This window comes from Capricornis sumatraensis, chromosome 14, assembly GCF_032405125.1.
Source record: "Capricornis sumatraensis isolate serow.1 chromosome 14, serow.2, whole genome shotgun sequence".
NCBI lineage: Eukaryota > Metazoa > Chordata > Mammalia > Artiodactyla > Bovidae > Capricornis > Capricornis sumatraensis.
In genome coordinates this window covers 55,859,452-55,876,175 of record NC_091082.1, presented here as the reverse complement: position 1 = coordinate 55,876,175, position 16,724 = coordinate 55,859,452, and the positions used below count along the sequence as shown (strand labels likewise).

The window sequence follows — 16,724 nt, the reverse complement described above, 5'->3', positions numbered from 1 at the left end:
TTCATGGACTGTAGCCTGCCAGGCTCTTCTGTTCACAGGATTCTCCAGATGAGTACTGGAGTGGGTTGCCATGCCCTCCTCCAGGGGATCTTTCCGACCCAGGGATCTAAACTGCATCTCCTGCAGCTCCTGCTTTGCAGGTGGCTTCTTTACTGCTGAGCCACTGGGGAAACATCATTTCCTCCTGCATCGTTTTGTAAATGAGGAAACTGAGGCAAAACCAGTGTATCTGTGTCCTGGGGCACAGGCTGGGGCATAAAGTAACAGAAAGGTGTTCTCAACAGCCTGGAGGTTAGGATCCAGTATCTGAAGGGCCCTGCTCCCTCCACAGCTCTGGGGAGGATGCTGCTCATCTGCTCCAGCTCCTGGTGGCCACAGCTCCTTGGCACATCCCTTCTTCCCTTGCCCCTGTCTTCACATGTGTTTCTCCCTTGTTCTGTGTCCTCTTCTCTTGTGTGTCTTGTAAGGACACCAGCCACTGCGTTGAGGGCCCGCCCTGAATCTAGGGTAACATCATCTCCAGATACTTATGTAATTCATTAAATCTGTAAAGACCCGATTTCCAAATAAGGTCATATTCTGAGGTTCTGGGGGGCATGAGTTCTAGGGGGAGACTATTCAACCCAATACAGAGAGACGTCACCTGTCCCCTGTTGGCTATCATGGGACTGGTGAAGCGTATGGTTAAGATGGGGGCTTGGGAACTTCCCCAGTGGTCCAGTGGTTAAGACCTTGCACTCTCAATGTGTGTGTGTGGGGTGGGGCATGCGTTCAAGTCCTTGTCAGGAAACTTAAGATCCAATGTGTCATGTGGCATGAAAAGTAAAGAAAATAAATAAAAATAGATCTTTAAAAATAAATAAAGTAGAAACATTAAAAAAAAAAAACGATCACAGCTTTGGGCACATGGTCCCCTCCCTTTGTGATGGCCCTGTCAGGGGACTGACTGAAGGGCATGAAGCAAGGGAGGAAAAAAGAAATTGAGACCATGGCTTTGCAGTCATCCGTGAAGTGGATCATAGGGTGAGGGCTCTGGGTTTCTTGACCCTACTGACACCTCCCTCCCCAGTTTGCCTGAGTGCCGCAAAGGTCAGAAGGTGCAGTCGATTCCTGGGGTCCCCATGACACAGACCCACAGATTAGGAGGAGGAGGAGGCTTACACAGCAGAATCTATCCTCTCAGTACCCTGCAGGCCAGAAGTCGAGGCCAGTGTCTGCGTGGCTCTGCTGCCTCTGAAGGCACTACAGAAGCATCCATCAGCGGCTCTCTTGGAACCACAGTAGCATCCATTACGGGCTCCCTTCCAGGCTCCCTCCTGGCCCCGAGCAGGTCCTTGGCTCTTGGCAGCATCACTGCAGTCTGCCCCCTGTGTGTGTCCACATGCCCCCTGTTTACAAGGACACTAGTCACATGGGAGTAGGGCCCACCTGACTCCAGTGTGAATGAAGTCACTAATTGCATCTCCAAGGACCCTATTTGCAAACAAGGCCATATTGTAGGGAGGTGGGGGAGACAGAACTTCAACATCTGCACTTGAGGGGGACAAGCCAACCCCATAACCTGGAGCAAACCCTGCTGCCTGTGAGTGGGGTCTCCTGAAGCTTGCTATGCCCCAAACCCCACTCTTGCATGGATCCCAGGTCTGAATGGGCAGAGCTGGCCGTGGGGCTGAGAAGGGACTGAGCTGAGACCTGGCTGAGAAGACTGTGCTGAGAAGAGTGAAGGTGGCTGGATGTGTTCTCTGGGGTTTGGATCTGACATCCGCATGACCGTGTTAGGTTCCAGGCTCCCTCTGTCTCCCCATCTGCAGCACTGGGTTCTCTAGTTCAAGTCCAAAAATGAAGGAAGTTCTCAACTGAGAAACTTGCTCCCAGATATGGACAGTGTGGATGGAACAGTTTTAGTTGATCCCAGTGTCAGGGGATGTCATTCAAGGTCAAGTCCCTTTTGAAGACTCTGGACTGCAGAGTGGGTGTCATCCCAGGACTGTGTCTCCACAGCCACTGACCTCCCATGCAGAGAGAGGACTGCCATTCTCCAGCGGGCTGTGCAGGGCACCAGCTAACAGTGCAGGCTGAGAACAAGCCTGCTGGGGTCTGAGTCCTGTGTTTGCTGAGTCTCTGCTATATGTGCAAAAAGGGTTAAGCTTGCTCAAAGAAAAGCTCTTGGTCCTACCTCCTGGGAGGTCACCCTTCAGCTCCAGGAGTGTGCTGCCTGATATGAAGGTCTTTGTTTACCTGGGGTCTTGAACTGAGCATATAGCCTATGCTAACAAGGTAATTTAGGCTGGGACCATAGGCTACTATGTCAGCTTGACCTCTGGATGGGCTGGAGACCACAGCCAGCGTCATGGGAAGTCAGCTTTGTAGACATGACCAAGCCCCAACAGGATTGGACACTCAGGCTTGGAGGAGCTTCAGTGGCTGAGCATACCCTGTGCATATTGTCACCGTGGTCACTGGGAAGCATCGTGCTGTCCACACCTCCATTGGCAGAATAGTTGGAGGCCACTGGTCTCTCCCACACTCTTCCTATTGCTGATTTTAATCTGTAGCACTGAGCTGTCATAAACTGTAACTGGAATTTAATAGCTTTGCTCAATGCTGTGGGTCCTTATAGGGAGTTATTGAATCTGAGAGTAGCCTTGGGGACCTCCCAGGTTGCTCTGTGCTATCTCCCCATGGAAATGGGGAGCATCTTTGTGCCCACTTCTGCAGGGGAAGGGGTGCTGAGCTGCATGGGAACTCATTCACTGAGAAGCATGGGTGGTATCGCCGCCAGCACAGTCACCGGGTGGATCAGCTCTACAGCCCCCACATCAGTCCTGCACCCTCGCTGCCAGTCCTATCTCTGCTCTGCATGGGGACAAGACTAGGGGGAGAAGAGACTTGATGGGGGAAGAACCACATTCCTCATGGTGCAGCCCCAGAGGGTGTCATCTTGGGACGTTTCTTACCTGCTAGCTGCATGCTGCCTCAGTGATGGTGTCCCCGGGAGTCAGTTCAGATGGTCTGCTGGGGGTTTGAGAGGTGGATGCCTGTGTCTTGTTCACCCATTTCTCCTTGCAGACAGCTTCAGCACAGTTGACATTTGGGTTCAGGTCTTTCTTTCTCATGAGGCTATCCTGTGCATTATTGGATGTCTGCTGGCTTCTGGGTTTGTTGTTATTGTTGTTTTTATTGGAGGATAATTGTTATTACAATGTTGAGTTGCTTTCTGCTGTATAATGAAGTGAATCAGCTATATGTATGCATATATCCTCTCCCTCCTGACCCTCCACCCCACTCCCCACACCCCACCTCTCTAGGTCATCACAGAGCACTGAGCTGAGCTTCCTGTGCTACATAGCAACTTCCTACTAGCTATCTATTTTACACATGGTGGTATATATATGGGCTTCTCCAAGGGCTCAGTGGTAAAGAATCCACTGCATTGCAGGAGCTGCAGGAGACACCGATTTGATCCCTGAATCAGGAAGATCCCCTGGAGGAAGAAATGGCAGCTTACTCCAATATTCTTGCCTGGGAAATCCCATGGACAGAGGAGCCTGGCGGGCTACAGTCCGTAGCGTTGCAGAGTCGGACATGATTGAAGCAACTGAGTATGCATTCACAGTGCATATACATCAGCGCTACTCTCCCAGCTTGTCCCACCCCCTTCCCCCTGTGGTGTCCATATGTCCATTCTCTACATCTGCATCTGTGCCTGCATCTTTGATGTCCACCCTTTAGATGCTAGTGGGACCACATATGTCCCCTGCGTCTCCGGACCCCGCCTGATATTCCTGGCCCAGGACCACTGCTGCAGTCAGGCTCTGAGGTCCTTTGGGGTGATTCCTTGAGGTGTCGGCACAGCTGTTTCCTGGGTGAGCCTCTGTGCTCTCCGCTGACGTCCTGCCCCAGGCTGGAAGGACTTTGGATGGGTGGACATGTCATCTCAACAGTCTTGTCTCTAAACCTCTCTTATCACTCACTCCTTGGAAGGCTCTTTTGGGTCAGTTAGAAAATGATGTGCCTTTGTGTCTCCACCACAAAGCAGGTAGCTTTTTCTGTGAACACCCCAGTTTTAGAAGGTGCACTTTCTCTCAACAGCCTGCTCCCCTCCAGGTGGCCAGCTGCCTCAGAAAGAGCCTCAACCTTGTGGTTACTGTTCCTCAAGAAAGTGAGGCTGGCCTCTCACCTGTCACCTGGATGCTGTAATTTCTGCAGTGTTGCCAGAAACCATTTGTCAAAGATGTCCTGTGTATTCAGTCCTTTGTGGTGTTTGTGGTAAAGGAATGGTCTCTTTGTGGTGGAATTGGGTACCACAGTCACCTATCCAACCCCTGGAGACAGACATCCTTGCATCCATTTGTCACTGAGTCTTGATTCCCATAATGTGGGTGCATGAGAGCCCTGCTTTGGAAATGAGCCAGTGTAAACCCAGAAATGCTATCCTTTACCTCAATTACGGGGCCCTTGTTCCTGCCTTAGGTACCCACAGGTGAGTCCCACTGTCCCTTCATGTCTGGAAGGGAGGTCCTGGAAGGGCTGGTTCCTGCCATGGACAGTTGATTCAGTTGCATTTAATAAGAAACTCATCCGGACCCAGAGATGGATTACCAATTTCCCCATCAATCTTCAGGACCTGATCTTATTACAAACCACCACAAATATACCCATAAAAGCCCTATTGATTGATGCAGCGCTTGGTAATCCATCTGTCGCCATCCATTATTCCGGGTATAATTTTTCATTATCCGGATGGCAGCTGATTCCTAGCACATTAGTATACAGTGGCAATTACCAGGAGCAGAAAGAGCCCCTAAATTAGCAGGAACAATCACACCTGTCAGGAAGAGGAAGCAAGATTCCCCACACAGCTTGCTCTGCGCACTGGGACCATGTCTGAATGGCAAAGAGTTTGAAGATGGATTCAAGATTGACCTTGGAAGGTGGAGAGGAGAAAGTAAGTTGTCTTTTCCTCCCTTTCTTGAGGATATAGAGTGTATGTTCCCTTAAGGTGACATCCTTGTCAACCCAACCACAACCCACCCAACAGCTGGCCTTGCTCAGGGTCAGTAAGGTTTATGGCATAGATGTTGCTGCTTTTGCATTATGTAATGAGTACCAGAGACCTGACTGGAGGGAACATCATTGAAGATGAGAGTGTTGAGAGAAATTATTCAGAGAGGAGAAAAGTTGGGTGAATGCTTCCCGAAGAACAGTCCCGTTTGTGGCAGCGAAAACCCTGTCCACAGACCCAGGGGTAAGATCTCTCCCAATGCAAGGATTCTATGCTCTGAACATTCTTTATTTTTAAAAATTAATATTTATTGGCTCTTGTTGCTGTAGTCACTAAGTAATGTCTGACTCTGGACCCCCATGGTCTGTAGCTCTCCGGGCTTTTTTGTCCATGAAATTTCCCAGGCAGGAATATTGGAGTGGGTTGCCATTTCCACCTCCAGGGGATCTTCCCCACCCAGGGATCAAACCTGCATCTCCTGCATTTCAGGCAGATTCTTTTACCTCTGAGCCACCAGGGAAGGTCCCCCTAAGCTTTTTTTAGTTGGAGTATAGTTGATTTAGAGTGTTGTGTTAGTTTCTGTTGTACAGCAAAGTGAATCAGTTATGTTGTTTGTTTTTTAGTTGCTCAGTCATTTCTCTTTGTGACCCCATGGACTGTAGCCCTCTAGGCTCCCCTGTCCATGGGATTTCCCAGGCAAGAATACTGGAATGGGTAGCCATTTCCTTCTCCAAGGATCTTCCCGACTCAGGGATCAAACCTGTATCTCCTGCTTGGCAGGTGGATTCTTTACCACTGAACCACTTGGGAATCAGTTATTAATATACATATATCCACCCTTTTCTAGATTCTTTTCCCATATAGGCCATTACAGAGCACTGAGCAGAGTTCTCCGTTCTGTATAACGTAGGTCCTTATTATCATTCACACCATGAAGCTTCTTTTCAACCTTAAAGGAAAAATTGAGATAGACACATGGCTGAAATATTCCTGAGGGCTATTGATTCAACTGGTAAGATTCTCCTTGATCTTTAGTCTCCCAAAATTGAGAATCCTGTTTAACTGAGTGTCACAGAGTGATCTGTTCTCAAGCCAGCTTTGCATGAACGTATCCAGTAGGACGAAGCTGTCCACTGCTGGTAGTTTTGGCCCCACTTGATAAGACAGATGCTTGACTGTCTTTAAAATCAGCTTGACACTTACGGTGAAGGTCTCAGAAGACTCCAGATCTTTGATGATAGAGCAGGAAGGTTGTCTAATACCAGAAGTTTGCAGTTTGAGTCCCAGCTTTAAGCAACCATTCAAAACCGATTGTCTGTTTCTTAACTGATAAGCTACATCGCCTTCAGCTATTCACCTAAATTAGCTGTGTGTTTTCCTAAATAAAGTTTTATTGGCACACAGCCATGCCCACTGGTTGCATACCATCCACAGCTGGGTTGAGAAGTTGCAACAGAGGTCATGCTACCTGCCAAACCTAAAGTATTTGTCATCTGGCTCCTTATGTCAAACGTTGCCTACCCAGGATCTGTGCAGACTTAAGTGACTTACATGGATGAGGAAACAACTCCTGGCATTTGGGGAACCTGAATGATAAGACAGATGCTTGAAACACTACCCAGCCTCTCATGAGAAGTTCTATCATCCTTTTAGGAGTGACCTCTCAAAGAGAAGAAAAGTTGAGACATCCTTCTTGGGTTTACATCTTCTAATCTGCTTCCTACAAATATCATTCTCACTACGTGTCAAAAGGCCTGGTCCTTGTCAACCATCCTGACTGTGGGGTCTTCTTGTAGTCATCAGTCCCTTATGCCTGAACCTAGTGACCCATCACAACCCACGGGGCAGGCATGGAAGTACAAGGCTGTTTGCTTTGCAAATGAAATACATGAGGAGCAGTAAGGAGTTTGCCTCTAAGTACCTTTATTTCCAAGAATGTGGTTACAGATTTGTTCACTTGGAGCTTAACGTTTGATTTTTCCAGAGTAGAGAACTGCCTACACCTGGGCTCTGCAGGATCAGCAGTGGATTAAATTGACCATGGGTGTGAAGACAGGCATACAGCAGTCTTTCCAAAGAGCATGGCCATGATATTATTGTTGTACTTCAACCCAGATGATCCTGGCTGGTTATTAACCCATATATCATTTTTTCCAAATTTTAACTTGGCAAGTCCTATGGAGAAATTTCACACAGAAGGCAGGAAAGGGTCGTCTAGAACAACGCAAACATTAGAATTATGTCATTAACTTTCTCCCTGTTCCCCTGGCTTTTTGTTCTCTAGTCTTCAGTTATCAATTTCATAATATGTCACACAGTGCTGTTGCAAGGTTCTGTGTCAGGCAATCTGTGTATGGTTGGGAGTGGGGTGGATATAAAGATGATGAAGATTGGGCTTTTTCTTCAGGGGCTCAAAGACTCGTGAGAACCTTAGGCAGAGGGCTGGGCTTCTGGTCTTCTTGTCATCAATGAGGGCATTCCTTGAGCCAGCTATTTTCCCCTCTGACCATCAGTTTCTTCCATTCACCAGACGAAGAGAATGAATATTTTTTTCCCCATCCTCAGTTACAGAGGGAGTGGAAGGGAATTAAACATCTAAGATGTAGCTGGTCATTGAGCTCTTCCCTTCTAAGGACTTTGGTCACTGCAGATGTTCAACCCAACAGAAGAATTCCCTTGGTATGTGGGGTCCACATCCAGTGGTGGCCTGGGCCTCTCTGGCCCTGCAGACATTGGGGCATGGACCACAAAGTGTTCTGCTCTTGTAAGGGAGCTCTCAGTGCCTCTACTCTAGCTGGGCTTGGCCTGAAGTTGAACCAATCCCTACTACTTTTGGCTCACTCCCATTCAGTGTGCTCTTTTATACTCCATAGATGTTGAATGCTCCTACCCAAGAAAATGGCAGGTTTAGCTCAAGAAACAGTGGTTCAGTTCTTGCCATGGACTTGGGAATATGACCTGCCAAGATGGCTGAGAGGCTCTTGACATGGGTCTGGAGCACTCCTTAAGAGATCTATCCATGGAAGAGATGATGAAGCTTTTAAACACCAGCATCCATAATTTAGCAGATTATTCTCCCCAGGAATGTAGAGGGTAGTGGTGCCAGCCTCTGTCTTGGAAGATGCAAGGACCCGAGATCAAAGCCCAAATGGAAGTGAATAAAGTTTAAGATCAAATCCTATTATACTACAGCTCTTAGTATGGGTTTAGTAGCCATCAGGTTCTATGTGATCCAAGGAATTTAAGCAAACTTGTCCAGATGACTTTCAGTTCCATATTTATTATGACAGTATGCACCTTTGAGTGATGTTGCAAAGAATAAATGAGATAATACACACCTGACAATTTCTAATACTTGAGCATGCCTGTGATCTCCATCATTATGACCAACATCATTATAATCACCATCACCTTCATTATCATCATCAGTATCACCATATCATCACTACCACCGTCATCACTAACATCATCACCAGCATCATATCACCATCATCAACACTATACCATCATCATCAATGACGTCATCACCGTCATCATCACCATCACCGTTTCCACCATCAAATCACCATCAGCATTAGCAGGAACATCATCATTACCACTATCACCGTCACATCACCATCATCACCACTTTCATCATCACCAGCATCATATTACCATCATCACCACTCTACTGTCCTCATCACCACCACCATCACCATTTATGTTATCAAATCACCATCACCAACAGCAATACCACAATGACCATCAGCAGTGACAACACCAACATTACCACCACTGTAACCATCACCATTATCATCTCCACAATTACCATTTCCATCATCAGTGTCACTGTCAGCAACAGCACAATCACCATCATCATCATCATCACTATCATCAACATCAGTACCATCATAGTCACCATCACCATCATCAACATCAGTACAATCATAGTCACCATCACCGTCATCAACATCAGTACCATCATAGTCACCATCATCAACATCAGTACCATCATAGTCACCATCATCAACATCAGTACCATCATAGTCACCATCACCATCATCAACATCAGTGCCATCATCGCCATCATCATCAGTACTATCATAGTCACCATCACCATCATCAACATCAGTACCATCATAGTCACCATCATCAACATCAGTACCATCATAGTCACCATCATCAACATCAGTACCATCATAGTCACCATCATCAACATCAGTACCATCATAGTCACCATCACCATCATCAACATCAGTGCCATCATCGCCATCATCATCAGTACTATCATAGTCACCATCACCATCATCAACATCAGTACCATCATAGTCACCATCACCATCATCAATACTGTCATAGTCACCACCAAAATCAGTACCGTCATAGTCACCATCACCATCATCAGCCTCCTTCTCTTCACAAGAAGCACAGATGCAGGATGAGCTCATACTCTTCATGACAGCATCCTCATCTCTTGACTGAATCAGAAGGATTGTGTAGATGGAGGGTGAGGGAAGACTGAGCAGCCATCTTTCCTGATCATCCATTAAACTAGACATCCATGTCAACCTCCCTCTTCCAACAAAGTCTGAGTTGGGTCTCAGGGAAAAAGCTGGTGAATATATAGAGATTACTGAGACTGGTGGACACTTTGTTGGTGGTGAGATTAAGAGTGGTCCTTTACTGGTATATGTAGCTTTCAACCCCATTGTCAGGCTGATCTGTCAGACCCAGAGGGAAGGCACACCAGCTCAGAGCTTTGTAGTACATGTCATGTATTGGGCACAGGGGTATGGGAAGCCACTGGTCAGAACCAGCAGTGAACACTGCCACTTTTAAAAATGGGCACCACACCAGCTATTCCTGAAGGCAGGCACCATGACTGAGTTAGTCAAAACTGGCCCTGCTTGGCATGCTGTAGGTACTCAATAGGTGATTCTTGAATCAGTGGCTAAAAGAATGAGTGAAGGGAGGCCCATGACATCTTCGGTTTTCTGAGTGCTGCTTATTCTGTGGGCTCAGGAAGGGAATTCCTGGGGAAAAAACAGAAATAGCCTGGAAGAGAGGCGGCCAGGAAGAGCTTGTTTTCTGGTCATGCCAGCTTTGAATCATTTATTAGCAATTCCCCCCACGAAGATCAGTGGAGGGGAACATCTGTGTGTTCTTCAGTGGAGAAGTAACATCTGTGTGTGAATGTGTCCTTCAGAGGCCACCAAAGAAAAGTGTTACATCTCTGAGATGCTCCACACTGGACCACACACATGCTGTGTCCTCACTCCAGGACTGGCAGGGTCCACAGGTGTGATGGGTGGCCTCTGCACCTGAACATCAGAAGTGGAGAGAGACAGATACTCAAGTGGCAGAGATGTAAGAATGGCAGAGAGTCAGCACTCCCTGGGGCAGGGTACTGCACCTGCAGGGGTCTCTGCAGAGCCCCTTATGGCTGTTAGCCCCCAGCTCCTCAGGTATGGTTCTTGATGATGGGAGAAGAGCAGGACCAGAGTCCTGGACCTTCCAGGTGGACCTCACTGACCAGAGGATTCAACCCTAGTGTCCCTGGAATGATGTAAAGATGAGTTACACGGGAAGGGATCAGAAGTGCCAACCTGTCTTTTTTCCCTTCCCCTGCATCTGTGGTTGATGGAAGGTGATGCAGGGGATGGGGGTGGATGGACAGAGGGACAGTACAGACCATTCTTGTCCTCTGCCATCCTGGCCCTCGTGTGGGGTTCAGACCACTCTCATTCGGGGCTGTGGCTGCTCTGCTCCTGGAGTGGCCAGTCCTTCTCTCCCTGTCTGCTGTTTCCCTGCCTCCTCCCCCCATGGTGTATAACACACACAAGAAGAGACAGGACCTGGAGGCCAGACTTCAGATCCTTCTCTGGGACTTTAGGAAGCATCACCTGCTGGGCCTGGATCTCTTATTCCATGGAAGCTCATCTGGCTGTGAACTTCTTGGAGAGGAATCTGGAAAGATGAAGATGCTCTCCAGTGACCCAAGTGCCTGAATCTACAACAATGTCACTTGCCTATCTTCCCTCCCTTCCCAATAAATCCTGGGCTATCCTGGCTCCTCCTGCGTCTAGGCAAACCCTGCTCCCACCAGCAGGCCAGCTTCCCTGGTTCCCAGACACAAGGAACAGAACTTACCCAGGTTGGGAGGAGAGAAAGGAGTGTTGCCAGAGCTTACCTGTGCCAGGTGAAGGGCTCAGCAGGTGCAAGAAAGGGCACAGCTGCCCAAGGGCTGAGTCACTTCTCAGGGCCTGAGAGAGGCCAGGCTGGGGCCTCCCTTCCCTGGCTCCAGGTGAAAACAGCCCTGGTACCCACTGCATCTGGCAGCACCTGCATGTGGGCAGAAAACCAATCTGACCTGGTCCCATGAGACCCCATTGACGCGGACCCCCTTGCAGGGCTTCTCAACATGTGACTGCACCTCGTGTTCAGGGCTGAGTTGATGGGACAGGTCCCTCCTCCCTGTCCTTTCCTGGGCCCCTTCATCTCATGCCTCTGGTTTCACGGCTCCCCTCCTCCTTTTCTGTTTCCAGGTTTGGCCGTCCATCAGATCATCACCATCACCGTCTCCCTCATCATGGTCATAGCTGCTCTGATTACAACTCTTGTCTTAAAAAACTGGTAAGGACCCTTGGCCCTTCTGGCTGGGTAACAGGGGTCAGTGGGGGTCCCTGGGGAAGCACACACAGAGAGTTCTTGCTTCTCAACCCCATCTCAACTCACAGACCAGGGAATCATTTCTCTGGGGTGGAGAGTGCCACACAGCTCCTGCTCTGCTCAACCCACTCACCTTTGCCAGGGCAGCTCGGCCACCCAATGGGAGGGGTTGTTCCCTGACAGTGCCCTCCCAGTGGCTTTCCCTGCAGGGCACAAGCCCAGCCTGCTTTGCTTAATTCCTTAGGCAGCAGGTAGCCTGTTCCTGAAGTCCATCTCTCAGATCCTAGCACCCCTCTGAATGTCCCCCTCACAGCTCAGTTTGGTTTTCCTTATTTCATACAAGCAGCCTGGCTGGGGTCCCTGCTGGCCCCTTGCCTTCCCCTGCCTTCCTATCACAGTCACTCTGTGTCTGCTGAACTAGGTTACTTCTTTGCTCCAGGCAGCCCGTCTTCGCCTATTTCCTCCTGGAAATTGGCCTACTTTGAGCTTGGCCTTGCTGGGTGTACACACCTGCTACACCCCTGGGAGAATCGGGGGGCTGCCAGCTGACCCCACTGCCCGCACGCCTCCTGGGCCCCTGTCCACCTACAGTCTCTCCTCCAGCTAGCGAGGCTCCTCTTAACATCAAGGCCAAAGCACCTTGGATGCAAATCATCCTCCTGCCGACCTTGGTAGGAAGTCACAGGTTTGTGGGAGGGAAGTGCCCCGAGCCTCTGGGTAACAGAGACTTGAGGAAATGTGAGAGAAAGCCAGCCTCCAGGATTACAGAGATCAAAGTGTGGAGAGGTACCACCCTGGAACAGCCCAGGGAGGTCTTAGAGCTCCTGATGGCCTGCAAACCCTGGACCTGGGGTGTTTTCTGGGGGAGATAGAGAAGATAATGGTCAGCTCTCAGCAGCGTGTCTTGGGCAGGGCTGGCTGGTTGGAGAAGGGGCTCCAGGTCCCTGGACCACATGGATGCTCGGCAGGTCCGATCCCACTGGCTGTCTTGATGGTGAAATCCCCTCCCCACCAAGGAGGTGGCAGACTGTGATGCTGTAATAGGCAACAAGCTTCGTCTTGGTTTTCCCACACTTTGGGGTTTGCAGCAGACCTTCAAAGAGTCTTTTGGGGAAGACAGTCCAGCAGGGTGAATAAGTGGTTCCATGACATTGGTGAGCGGGGTGGCGGGGGAGGGGGAGGTCACTTGGCTTTCACGTCCATCTTCTCACCTTCATTTATGGGCGGGTCTTCCCTGCCAGCTATAGGGATATCTCATTGAGAAGAGGCAGGGAATTAACACAATTTATATGGGGACAGGCTCATGAACCCCTGCCCCTTGCAGCCCACTCACTCTGCAAAGGCTCTGAGCTGTGAAGTGGGTAGAAAAGGAGAACTGATGAGCTGATGAGAACCATGACCCCTCAAATCTCCTCCTTCATGGGCATGACACTTCCTTCCATCCTTGTGAACTTGCCCTAGAGGTGATTGCTGGAGCCGGGAAGGGTCCCTGTGCACCTTTTCTATCAAATCCCTTGGTCAACAGGGGTGGGACCCATGTGTGCAGTCTACACAGTGTCTGAAAGCCTCTGTGGTCCAAAAGAACAGGGGACAAAAGCAGGTACCCATGGGCACAAACAGTCTTCTTCATAGACCCAAACGATCTGCTTTCATTTCCAGCTTGTGAGCCTGGCCAGAGGAGAGGCTGAGGATGAGAGTTCCCAGTCTTATCTCTCCCCAGAGATAATTATGCAGTCCACTCCACAAGAACCATGGCCGCCCCAACCTGTGCACAGAGCCTTCCCCATGATCATCATTTTCATACCATCTAGGCGTTCCTGGGGAAACTGAGTCAGTACCACCACCCGGCTGACATTCCTTGGCCAAGCCAGACCTCCGCTCCCCAATAACACAACTCCACTCCTCACTTCTTAATCCTTACTGCAATAATGGCAGCATCTAAAATTCAAATTTTATTTTATTTTTAAAAAAGAGCCCATTGCTTGTGGTTGATTTTTCTGAAGAGGCTGGGAATTACTATTAGATGATGTCTAATTAATGCCTGGAGGTGAAGTTTCCTTAGGGTCAGGGCGGCGGGAGATGCTGGTGGGTCTCTGCACCTGCGAGTCCCCCACCCCGACTCCGACCCCCACCCTGACCTCTCTCTCCCCCAGCTGTGCGCAGAGTGGGAACCCACGAAGGAACAGCCACCAGCGGAAGACGAACCATCAGGAGGAGAGTTGCCAGAACCTGACAGACTTCACGCCTGCCCGAGTGCCCAGCAGTCTGGACATCTTCACGGCCTACAACGAGACCCTCCAGTGTTCCCACGAGTGTGTCCGGGCATCCGTGCCCGTCTACACTGACGAGACGCTGCACCCGGCCGGGGAGTACAAGTCCACATTTAATGGGAACCGGTAAGCGCAGGCGCGAGCCAGAGCTGGCCGCTGCCCCCTTCTGGGGATGCTGGGTCTGTGGATGGGTGTCAGGCAGCTTTCTCATCTCTTTATGTGGTCAGGGCACATGCAGGCAGCTCATCTGCTGAGTTGAGACAAGAGGCGCAGAGTAGATGTACTAAGGTGCCAAAGTTCACATCTGGACCCCTGCACTTGGCCAGTGGATGGACCTGTCTTGCTTGGTCCTGGATCCCACATGTTGGAAGCTGAGCAGATAGCTCAGAGCCCAGAACCAGCCTCTTAGTCTCAATCAAGCCTCCAAAATATCAACAAATCGTGATGGGTCCCTCCCTCCCCAGTCAATATCTGTGAACCCCATCACTAAAATGTCAGCAGCAAATCTGACAGAAATATCAAACACCAAGCAGACTCCTGGTTATTAAATGCTCTTTTTAATGAGTCATATGTAATCCCTCAAAGAAGACATGTCTCTAAAACCATCCCTGGGAATATTTAAGAAACCCTTGAGTCAGCTTCTGAAGGTTTATCCGGAATTAGATTAAAATATCAATAAGCTATTTTTTTTTTCTAAGTGAGTACACATTCATGCATCATTTTATAAATTAAAAGAGAAACAATTCTCCAATGACTTAAAGATCTTAGGAAGAAATGAGCAGGACAGCAGGCTGACTTGAGGGGCATGGGGTCAGTGACAGGAGTGGTGACCGGGGACACTGCCCAAGGTGCCCTACCGGGCTCCTCCCAGAATCCAGGTCGAGGAGACTCAGGGGAGCCTTCAACTGTTGTGCCTGTGACTCATGTTGGCCTTGTCCTGTCCTGGAGAGCAAGGAGGTGTTCCTTAGACACCGCCCTGCTGCTCCTGTCCTGGTATCTCCATGTCGGACTCTTCTGTAAGTTCTGTCTGAGATACTCCCTCCCCAGGGGAGAAGAGTGGAGAGCAGAAACCCCAGGACCCTCCCTCTGAACGACTTTGCTTTTACTCGACCACATTGGGGAGCCCATGGGCTGCATCCCAGCCTTCTAGAAGGCCGAGTTCACAAAGAATTGGAGAAAAAACTTTCAAACCATTTCATTGAATGCCTGTGTGCCTGTTTGGATATAAATCTTGGCCACCCAGAACCTCAGGCTTGCGGGGAGGAGGAAAAGGGAGTGGCTGGGTCCTGGTGTTTCACTGTGTCTCCCTCTCTGCTCCCATGTCCTGGGAGAACCCTGTCCATGTGCTAGTGGGCACAGCTGGCTGGTGTGAATGCCCTGGAGGGAACTGCTTCTTGCGTTGGGGCCAAAGGTGATGCTCTGTTGGTTCTCACTGGCTCTGGGAAACATTAGCTCAGTCTCAAAGGGGACAAACTAACTTGGGGCAAGCGGCATTTTAGGCATCAGGCCCTGCCCTCTCCAGAAGGTGCAGTAAAGTGGGTGGAATCTCTGGTCTCAGAGACAGAGACGCTGAGCTCTGCACTCGTACTGCAAATCAAAGACTGAAATCCAGACATAGCATCTTTGTGCATCTCCACCGGATTCGTCCTATGCACGGAGCCCCTGCACTGTGTGTCCTCTTAAGCCTCCCAGAGTGGAAGGGAGGACAGGCCAACACAGGGAGAGGTGGCCAGTGCGTCCAGGCCAGGTGAAGCATCACCTTCTGGGAGTTCTTTTTGCCTGGAGAAGCCAGTTTTCTGCAACAGGTCCCATCCAGCCTGCCTGTCAGGTTTTACATATGAGCCCTTGCAAGCCCATTTTTCTGCTTGCTGCAGGCCCTCTTCTTCTGATCGGCATCTTATTCCTGTGGCCTTTGTGTCTGAGAAATGGTTTGAAATCTCCTGCTGACTGGCCGAAATCTTTTTTACCTCCTGGGGGCAGGGCAGACGCCATGTGTCTGTTTTATGGTACGTACCTCTCTTACTGGACCTTGCTTGATTTTCCCCACCCCCACACCCCTCCCCCCATCTCTCCTCTGGAATACTGGGAGCCTGTCTGGACATGGCAGGTGGGTCTCAGCAAGGGCATCATTGCCCTGGAAGCAAACCAGAGGGCTGGGCGCGTGGTCTCTCTGCTGCACTCGTTAGAAATGCCCCCACATCCCGGTGGGAGGGAGTGACACTCAGGAACCCCTTCTCTGCAATCTTGTTCAGTCCTGCCCATGCCGCTCCATCTCCCAGGAAGCCCTGTAGGGCAGGGGACCCCAGTTCTGGAAACAAGCTATAAGTACACCCCTCACTTCCCCAAATAAGAGGAGATCAGAGCCCCAGCCCAGTGGGCAGACACCATGCCGCCACCCCGTCTCTATGAGGGGGTGGGGAGAGAGAACACTGAGTGGAATTAAAATACAATTTTGAATTATAAAAATAAGAGATAAGAAAGAAAATGATAAAAAGAGAAAGTGAAGAGTTGAGACGTCTACTAATTTGAAGCCAGGGACTGGTACCAAAACAGGGATGAATTTGCCACGCTCTGCTGGATAGGAACATTTGGTTTGCTTTCAATGATATTGACTTTAATGCTGACATTAAATTGCTTTCTTCTGTGCTGAACCTCCTGAACACACAGGCTGCTGTGGGGGGAAGAGCATCTCGTCGCCCCCCTAGTGACTGCACATTCTGGATGAACAGTCAATTGAGGTGACTGGGGTTTTTGGTTTTTTTTTTTTTTTTTTTTTCATTGTTCTTGTTTGATGCTAGGGT

The 16,724-nt window shown here is 49.6% G+C and overlaps 1 protein-coding gene across 1 annotated transcript in view; it reads left to right on the top strand.

The window, feature by feature from the left end:
• Nucleotides 1–15,870, top strand: part of AJAP1 (adherens junctions associated protein 1) — a 65,757-nt gene extending 49,887 nt beyond the window's left edge. Inside the window, exons 4-6 of the mRNA XM_068985745.1 lie at nucleotides 11,530–11,617; nucleotides 13,807–14,049; nucleotides 15,798–15,870. Of these exons, the coding sequence (XP_068841846.1) occupies nucleotides 11,530–11,617; nucleotides 13,807–14,049; nucleotides 15,798–15,870 (404 nt within the window). The remainder of the gene's footprint in view (nucleotides 1–11,529; nucleotides 11,618–13,806; nucleotides 14,050–15,797) is intronic.
• The last annotated feature ends 854 nt before the right edge of the window (nucleotides 15,871–16,724 follow it).